This window comes from Amphiura filiformis, chromosome 6 (assembly GCF_039555335.1).
Source record: "Amphiura filiformis chromosome 6, Afil_fr2py, whole genome shotgun sequence".
In the NCBI taxonomy this organism is placed as follows: Eukaryota; Metazoa; Echinodermata; class Ophiuroidea; order Amphilepidida; family Amphiuridae; genus Amphiura; species Amphiura filiformis.
In genome coordinates this window covers 36,316,235-36,326,623 of record NC_092633.1, presented here as the reverse complement: position 1 = coordinate 36,326,623, position 10,389 = coordinate 36,316,235, and the positions used below count along the sequence as shown (strand labels likewise).

Here is a 10,389-nt window from a genome sequence, read left to right as displayed (position 1 = left end):
AATCCTAGGAGCGCTGGAGACAAAAATCGACAGCAAAACGTCCTTGAAATGATCTGAATCCGTTCTCTAGTTCTAGTTGAATACGAGTTATGTATGTATTTTGCTGCTATAATTTGTGTATGATAACAAAAACATTGATTACAAGTCGTCATGCAGTATATTTTTTATTTTATCTTGACTTTTGAGTAAGCTTAAAAACTGACTTGTAGTTGTACACTGTAGGCCCTACTGCATGACTGCAGAATTCGGAAGACAATGGATCATTGGATGATGTCACTTGTATGACCCACCCTAGGACCCCGGGGGATGTGCGTCATGGTTGGGTCATTTACCAACCAATTAGTGACACAGGGTACGGTCATTTACTCAATATGTGCGTCACAACATACCCCGAGGGGTGCGTCAGTGTCAGTCACTTTACCTAGGTGCGTCAATGGTTAGGCGCATCAGTGTCAGTCAAAATACCTAAATGCCTAAAATGGTGAGTCAAATTTGTGTCATGAGGACAGTCATAATCCTTAACATGTGCGTCACAATTTTGACCAGGGGCTCAGTCATTGTCGGCACATGTCAGTCATTGTTTAGGCGCACAGGTGGGTCAAGGTATAGTTAAATCCGACGCACCTATGTAAAGTGACTCACCACTCCCGGGGGTCATAGGGTGGGTCATACAAGTGACATGTGTATTAAATCAATGAAAAACATGGTCATCATGATCATTCATGGTCATGCTCTATAACATTTTGCTGTAAAGTTGAATTTGAAATTGAATACTGCGTATTGGTTGTGTGGAACACTACTAGACTGCGGCATCAGTCTTCAAAATGTCATCAATTGTCGAATATTCCAATTGTCATGTGTCACAACACTGTGTGACTGTCAATACAATTTGAATTATTACAATACAATGAATCATGATTGAAAAAAAAAATGAGCGGGATGTCATATTCTTTGGCAAAGCAGTCAGCTACCTGCACAACCGATTCTTTTGTTCTGCAAGGCTCACTCAGTCATTTAATGAGGCAATACAAACGATCGAAATTGGTGTTGAAATGAGCAAAATTTTGAGTTACACCTTTTCAGTGTAAAATTTTTTTTCTCAGCCAATTGAAAAGCAATAATTTTAATTTTTTTAGTAAATGGCTGGAAAAACTATAATGCTTGATACTGATTTTTTTTTTTAATCCTGGTGTTAAACTTAGGCCTAAAATTCAGTCATTTAGTGTAAGATATTCGATTTTTATAGGCTTCAGCTCGACCCATGAGCTTTTTCTTGGATCAACCTTTTAGCTTTTTAAAGTAATATAGTTCGCTAATGAAGGATTTTCCCCAACTTTCTAAAGCACATCACCGTGAGCTATATATCATAGTTTTGTCAGAATTTCCGTTTTGATTTCACCATCTTTCAATGTCGGCTGAAAAAAATTTCTAAATCAACACGTGAAATCTAAAGGCTAGTACTAGCATTGTGGATCGATATCCCTGGGTTTAATAGGAATACCGGCATGGCTATAGTGTTGCCAGAACTTCAATATAGCAAAGAAATTCCCAGACCTATAGCGCTCCTACTGATCATGTTTAACCAGAACACCCAATTGGGGATTTAATCGCTGGTCGGGCAATTTGCTTTCAATGAAAAATTGACCTGGATAACAACAAAGGAAATATCGACTATTTCAGCTGGTTGCTCTCGAGATAAAAGTACTCACCATTGCCTACTTTTACTTAGTTTGACATTTTCGGAGACTGCATGGAAAAAGGGTAAAACAAAAAGCGGAAATTCTGACAAAACTATAACATATAGACCCACACGATGTGCTTTACAGAGGTGGGAAATATCTTTCTTTAGCAAACTATGTTAGTTTGAGGCGCTAAAACATGAATTCCGTAAAAAGCTCGCAGGCGAATTCAAGGCCTATAAAAATCAAAAATATCACACTAAAAGACACAATTTGATGCTTAATTTTAACACCAGGATTTTAAAAAAATGTATATCCAAGCACCAAGTTTTTAACTGACATTACTGAAGAAAAAAAAAATATTGCTTTATATTTGACCGAGAAAATTAATTTCATAGCAAAAAGGTGTATCTCTGAATTGTGCTGATTTTTACATGTATCGATCGACTTTTAGCGCGACTAAGCATTTCTAAAGAATTGGTTGTCCAGGCGGCAGACTGAAAGGTGGATTTGTATTATGTTCAGAACATCATACTAATTCACTTTCCCAATGGACTACCAAAACATGCCACCTTTGATGTACAGCTGTAATTTTCTCCCAAATATGTTTCACTTACCATTTCATGTTTGCTCAAGCTTGACCAGCACATGGTGAAGAATTTATAGAATCCATTTTCAACATGTATGTTCCTTCAAAATGACAATTTCATGTAAATATTCCCAGCAGCAGCTTCCTAAATGTCCAACTTTCATGAATTGATCAGAGATGTTATCATAGCATGTTCTGACCTTTATGACAATGTGCTTGGCCAAGCCTCCCAATTGCCATATCAACTCCCAACCACACTCATTGGGAGATGGCTTCTTCCCAAATGCAGGATAGGGTGTTTTTTCCATCTCATTCCTTGCATTGGCTGTCCTATTCTTCAATACCACCTAGTCCAGAGAATAAGAACTTTGCTTCAAAGCATGATGATAATATGCACATGTTCCAGATAATGGTGCAAGAATGCACACATCATTGCACATGCATGGCATGCTATGTCTTGAAATACCCTCCACTCAAGCATGCAAGCATTAACCAATGAGGAGTTAACATGTTGGCAATTTAGAAAGTGTTGCCATTTCATTTCTTTCTGCACACATTGGGGTGCTATGGATTAAATGCTCTGTGGACACATCAGTGACTTTTTTATTGCAGGCACTGCCTTGGGCTGTATTGAGGTGTAATAATTGGAAATCATGATTTGGGGTTATGTTTTGGAGTATATACATTGAACATATACAGCTGAAATTTGACTGTGGATATTTAAACTTTCTTGAACAAAGTGAGTACAAATTGGGGATCATATTTTTCAGACATGGAATAAGGACTTTTAATGCAAGTTGAAAGTGGTAGGTATACAGGAATTTTTATAACTGGTGTAGTTATCATGTTTTGAAATATACACTCTTTGACAGCTCTCTCCGTGCCTGTTTGAATGCCTGGTTATACCATGTACCCATACACTAGGTATGGGTACATGAGACCAAATATAGATTTATGTCGGTGACCGAGTCAGTTTTTATGCCCCCCAGCACAAGCAAACTCCTGTACAAATTCAACTTATCAATGCAACTGAATCAACCACAGCTCATTATAACCCAATGACATCACCAGCTCAAATTACATCCCATTGAAATACATGTAACTGATGTAAGTGGAACCAACATTACTCCAATTTCAAGGGCTTTTTGTAAAAAATTACAACAAGTTTTTCTGAGGTTTTCAAATTAAGTTTTTCTACGGAAGTTTAAGGTTTATTCAAGCTACTTGTGTAGGAAGTACAAGTGGAGACAGTCAAATGTTGATGGACAAAAGTAATATGCATGAGCATTTTTCATAGTCCAGAACAAATTTTCTTGAAAATCCATGCACCTGATTGGTCAGTTCAGTGCATGGGTTGTAATGTGAGCAGCTCTGTGTGTACTGTTGGTTGGTGGTTTCCCATTCTTCATGGTGGTGGTACCTGGTGTGTTCTCTTAATTATTTGTACAGTGCCAATGGTGAAAGTTTGATTGTGCCCAGGTATACATGTATACCGCCATTCTTGCCCCCCCCCTATCGCAGGCTATTTTTTTTTATGACCCCCCTATCCCCCACCTAGCCCTAGAACTCTGGCCATAGTATCCATTTTTACTTCTACTAGGGCCAGAAGCACTTACATGTACAATTGTACATTGAAACATTTGTTGAGCATGCTTGAATGATCCGGTACAAAAAATGAAAGCATTTCAATGCTTGATCGAATTAATACAAATGTGTGTCAGGTCACTAACATAAACATGATAAAACCCACTTGAGAACACACAATCGCTGGTCATTTCTAAAGATGCATTCATACATACTCACGATATAACGACGTTTCTGATTGGATTTGCGCTCTTTTTTGCTGGTCATAAATACCGTTTATGACCAGTATGAAGGCATAAACAAGCTGCGTCACGCAGCGTTGAAGCCAATTAACACGATCCACGATTTGCTAGTGTTGCGTACAGCGCATGTCACCGCGCCCATCTCACGCGGAGCGAAAAGATTACTGCGTATCACGCGTTGACTCCCGACCGTTGACCTCATGAGCTGAGCTGCTTCCTGCAAGTAGGCCTACACATTTTCTTCCAATTTATGAAGGAAAACGGTATGGAAATGTTATTTAAACTTGTAAACCCTTATTATTTTCATCTGTATTGAATTGCTAAGAATGTTGGGTATGTATGAACGGGTTCATTCATAGGATTTCGGGCATGCCCTCAATCCTATGAATGAACCCCTAATTTATACTCAATCGCTTTTGCAGAAACCTGAATTGCACGCATGATCAGTGTACAAAATCGCTGTCGTGTTTGCATGCTGAGCATGCGCATGATTAGCTGTTTTCAAAAGCGACACGTGAGGCCTATATTGACACCCTTTGTCGGTCAACGTTATCTAAAATTACACACGTAACTTGTGCAGTTGTAAACGACAATGATTCAGTCTGATGATGAGTAATAACCCATGGGTATAAACACAGCTTTACACAATGAGTAATTTACATAGGCACAAAACACATGTATATTTAAGAAATTATATTTAAGACATTGTTTAGGCCAACAATATATAAAAGGCCCAAAATATTTCATCGATCATCATCAGTGCATCATATCTTTCAGACCATGATTCAGATTTGCATGGGTAGTTAATAAACTAATATAAATTTGCTTGTTGTTAAGTGAATGGATGGGCACTTATATGTAGGGGCATGGGTGGTTAATGGAACGAAAACGGTACTTTAAAAGTGGAAATGTTGTGGTACCCGGTACACTGATTTGCGTGCAACACAGAGCTGTTCTTGTAACATTGTTACCATTTTGTCACTTTTACACAATGATGTATTTTGTATTTAATCTCATTTCATATAAACAGAAAGCTTCTCTCCACACCGCTCATCATGGACCAAGAACTGCCTCCTGAATTGGACGAGAACACACCAGTGGTTTGGCCGACAGATCCAGAAGAAGAGACCAATAATAATGGGATGACTGACAATGATACAAATGATGAAGACAAGGCAGGCACATCAGACTCAACAGCGGCAAGTTACAGCTACTGGTTTGGAGGAGAAGTCGGGACAGCATCTCAAAATGATAGTTTATCAGAAGATGATGAAGAAGAAGAAGAGGAAATGGATGCAGAGCAGCAGAAGCCACAAAGATCTCGACATAAAAAAGATGAAGATGATGATCCGGATTGGACAGAAGAAAATGATGGTATAGTATTGCCAAAGAAACGTGTGAAACTGAAACGGGAGGAAGATAGCGTCACTAAAACTCCGTCATCAGCTGGGAGTGGAGCAGGTAGTGCAGAGAGCAAACAGTATTTACGCTTTAGATTTTCATGGACGGAGGACTTTAAGTGGCTCAAATATGATGCATGGTCAAAAGAAATGTTTTGTCGCATTTGTCAGCAAGCTGGTCAGGTTGGCGAATTTGCTACAGAGGGTTCTAGACACTTTGACAAGACGTCACTACATATGCACAACGTCAGTAAAGACCATGTTGAAGCCGAGTTTATTGTTAAAAGATTAGCTGCAAATAAATCTAAAAATGGTGCTATACCGTCACTGGAACCGACACCACATATTGATGATGATGATGATGATGATGTTGAGTCGCAAAACATGCTTTATTCTGAAACAGCCCTCATCATAGCACTGCGGACCGCGTTTTACGCAGCCCAGAATGCATGTGACAAAACCCCTACTCAGGTCTATCAGTCAATGATGGCTCTTCAAGATGCATGCAATGACTTGGGTGCTAAGGAACTTCGTCTTGGAAAACAACCCAACCATACTCTGATTTTACGCGAGCCTTCGGCCAGTGACGAAAAAGCTGAATACGCTTTTGGGGACGATGAAAGTCTCGCCGATATGCACGATGTCTTGGCTCGTATCGTGCAAGAAGATCTGTATAATAAGATCAGTCACTGTGACTATATCGGTATCATCATCCAAGAATATCCAGATGCTGATCTTCAACCACTCCAGATGCAGCTGGTCATACATGCCCGCTACACACACAAAGGACATGTCTACGCGGGGTTCCTGGCCACCATAATTGTGTCAGAAGACAAGCCTGATGAAGCTGTGAAGGAGGTGTTAAGAGTGCTTCAGGAATGTGACATTCTAATGCAGAAAGTGGTTGCTGTACAGATACAATGTCCAAAGAAGAATGGCAAGTTGGTGACCTCGAGTGGTATTCATCATTGGCAGATGGCAAAGAGTTTTGCTGATATCAGTGCTAATATGATCGTCCTGGTTTCGGCGCAAAGGCATCCAACATGGAATACATGTCTCTCTTTGGCTACACAGAAACTGGAAGAAGGTAAGTGTACACTACAAGATTCCTATTGGGGCCACCTGCACAGGTACATTGTCGCCAAGGTACCTGACATACCAGGGGAGCACCAGTCTAGTACCAGTGCGGGTCCTGTGCAGTAGCAGCATTGGTACTGTGTACAATGTATAGGTACTCTTAGTGTACCATTCGGGTACCTTGGCGATGGTGTACCGTCCAGGCAGCCACAATAGGAATCTTGTAGTATAGTATCATCATTATTAATTTGATCTGCACTTTTTTTTAAAAGACATTGGATGTTCCCTGTGTTTAAGTAGTGGAGTGGTAGATGGCGATGGCTTAGGTTTTGACATAATGTGACATATTGCCATCCGCTACTGTCAGCTTCTTTTACAAGAATTGATTTGGTTGGGTGTGACACAAATTTGACCAAGAATACATGTCGATCTATAATTTGTAATAAGCCAAATTGGAATTAAAATTTGCAATGCATTGTGAGAGAGTTTTTGCAGTTTTGGTATGTGTAATATATTGTTTGTGTTACCTGGACCTCTTGGGAGACCAGTACTTAATGTATTGAAAGAGTAAAGATGGAATGAATGAATGAAAATGAAAATGAAAATAACTGGATCAATGATGGTGTATATCTTTTAAATTATTACTTTGAAAAAAGATGCAGCAGATTTATTTTTTGAAATATCTTTTCATAATGCAGGTACCAAGTATCAACATTTACTAGGACGACTTGTGACCTACTTGCAGAGTATTTCTCCCAAGCTGCAGGCAGTTGAACCACTCAAACAACTAGTCAATGATCCTTTGTGCCAATGGGATGGCTTACAAATGCCTCCATGGATCATGGTACAGAAAACAGCCAAGGTTGGTATTACAATATATAGTCGTTGGGCAGGAAAAACCTCCTAATACTGTATGCGTCATTGGCCCCTGAACATGTTTAAAGGTCAGGTCTATTGCAACAACAAGTTTATCTCTATTCTAAGAGAATAATTATTACATTACAAGTTGACACTTGTTGCAATTTTTTTATGCGTATTTCTCCTAAAAAGGAGAAATTGTGTGGGTAAAGTTCAGCCTCGTACGTGTTCTTCCCCCATTTGGCTGATGACGTAGGTAAATGAAGCGGACACTATATCATGCTCTCATTTAGTTGTGTGACAAGTTTGACATTAGCAACAATAAGTTGTACTATTATTTACCATAACAATGCTGCATAACAATATGCAGACTATTGTTCTCATTTCGGAAACAAAACTCACACAGTATTGTTACTATGCGTTTGCTTTGTAATATTTCATCCAACTGATATCGCACAGGGAAATCAGATACATGACCTCACCATTTCTGTGCAATCGATGTTCACTAGCGTGTACCTGGACCAAGGAAGAATTTTTAGAAATTACACAATAGCTGTATTACCCCTCTTTAATGTCTTTATATAATTTGCTGATCATGAACATTTTATGCTGTACTTGAAGAGTTTTAAAAAGTTTCATGTAGTTTGCTGTCAGTGGGAGTAATTCCCTTTGCAAAAGTACAGACTTCATGGAACGCTCTCAATTTAATGTATACAGCTACAAAACAATTCCACATCTTTTAAAATGGTTCAAAAAACATAAAACAGTGAATGACTCATATATGAAAAACAAAACAAGATGTGTATAAAGGTTTGTACATATACTTTTGTTTTTATATCAGGTTGTTTGCTCAACATGGCCAACCTTAATAGAAGTACTTGAAACAGAAGCAACTGCACAGAAAGACACCCAAGCACAGCAGCTTAAAGACGAGCTACAGAAATACCAGTTCCTTGCCTTCGTACATCTTCTTTTAGATTGCCTTCCAATACTAAATGACCTTGAAATACAACTCAACTGCAAGAGTCCCAAAGAAGCATGCCAACATCTCACAGAATGCTTGAACAATGTACTGGAGCATCCTGGCGACAACGAGAGACGATTGACAGAAGGTGTAGACGTTGAGAAGAAAACCTTCTGCAATCACAGCATTAATATTTCTGAACAACAGCAAGAACGATCGAATCAAATGCGGGAGGATTTGATCCAGAGCATATGCATGGAGATTGATACAAGGTGCAACGTCCTAGAAAAAGCTGTCATGCTGAGAGGATCTTTCAAAAGTCTGGATCCAATGGTGCTGGCTTCAAAGAAGGAATCCGAATTAGGAGAGTTTGGACGAAAAGACCTGCAAGAACTCACAGCAGCGTTTCTTGACGTGTCTTCCGAGAAAGACCTGTTTCCGGAGTATCAAGAAATGAAGATGATTCTGTTTACTCATCACAAGAATGACTCGCTCAAAGCGGTGTCGGAAAAGATCAATCCGGGTAAGATTCAGAAGCAGGTGCCCATGACTCCCAAAGGAGTCGAGCGATGCCCCAATATGATCCGACTGTTGCGTTGTGCCGTCACAATACCAGGGGTGTGTAGGAAAGCAGATGAAGAGGTTAGACAGATGTTGAGACAATCTCAAGAATTCATGGAAAAGCATGGAACGGAGGCCACTACATTAAGTCGTATGATGATTGCCAATCATGGGGTGAAGATAAGTGCGTTTGATTTCATTGCAGCATTGCAAGAATGGAATTCATTATGATTTATAACAGGGCCAGACTATTTCCATGCTTTTAATTCTATATTGGGTACTTACCTATATATAGTCCAGTTGCTCTACCAAAAAGGATACAAATCCAGCCCAAATTACTGGTAATTACAAAATGTAACTCCTTTGACCAATTTTACTCCCAGCTAGCCAAGTCCACCCCAATGATAACCACAGTGGACAAACAAAAGATAGAAAATTGTTATGTAATAATGTTATTATGAAACCTGCTGGCACACTTTTCACACCATGTTGATTGCTCTATTATTAATAGGGGACCAGCAGGGGATAATTGGAGGAATTAGTGGTTTTGAATTTTATTCCTTTTTCGTAGAGCAACTGGACTATACATGTATACGCAGACTCACATACAGTTGTGTTCAAAGTCAACTGATTTGAGTGATTGTGCGCTACAATGTTTATATATAAAATTGTAATCAGCATAAAATAGGCAGGAATTTTGATTTGTTCTCCAGTCACCTGTTGAAAGTCTTAAGAATGTTGGTCACAACTTGGCTGAACTCACAACCAAAATCAAAGTATTAATAATGCACTATGAAAATGAAGGTGAATTTATAGCAACAAATGCAAAATTATGATATAAAAAGGATTAAAACTGAAAGTGTGCTTCTTTGGTGTTTTACTAAGTTGGCCAATCCAGATTGGCAAGTCAGCAATTAGGCAGAGCCAAATAATTTTGCCATTTATAGGTTGAACAAACTATATAAGCACCAGGGTCTTTAGCTAGCCACCTGTCTGTCCATCATTTTCCACGGGCAGACAGGTGGCTAGCTAAGACACCTAAAGCAGGGACTGACTTTTGAGGAGAGCGAGAGCAATCTTGCAAATTCCAAAAGACAGTCCCTGCTAAAGAGGGCGCTTATCATGGTCTTAGCTAGGCTTGATAAGTTCAGTCATTTTCGCCAAAACTGCCTGTCCAAAATTTGACCCCCAAAACATAAACCAGAGGGGCTCCAGTCAGTTCAAATCGCTATAGCCTTGATTTATTAGTCTGGTCTTGATTTGAATTCACAGAAACTTAAGCAAGCATTACTTTTAGAATTTAGCATCTGGTCAAGATTATTGCTATTTAGTTGACATATGTTAAATTCTGTAAGTAATACTTGGTCAAGTTCTATGAACTCAAAACAAGACCAGACAAATAAATCAAGGCTATAGCAATGGTTAGATTTTAACT

General features: G+C 39.1%; 1 protein-coding gene across 1 annotated transcript; it reads left to right on the top strand.

Annotated features, from left to right (window-relative positions):
* Positions 1 to 19: 19 nt before the first annotated feature.
* On the top strand, positions 20 to 10,016 carry LOC140155356 (uncharacterized). Its single transcript, XM_072178170.1, has 4 exons — positions 20 to 91; positions 5,125 to 6,581; positions 7,270 to 7,433; positions 8,271 to 10,016. The coding sequence occupies exons 2-4, from the start codon at positions 5,150 to 5,152 to the stop codon at positions 9,183 to 9,185; spliced, it is 2,511 nt and encodes an 836-aa protein (XP_072034271.1). The 5' UTR covers positions 20 to 91; positions 5,125 to 5,149; the 3' UTR covers positions 9,186 to 10,016.
* Positions 10,017 to 10,389: the final 373 nt, after the last annotated feature.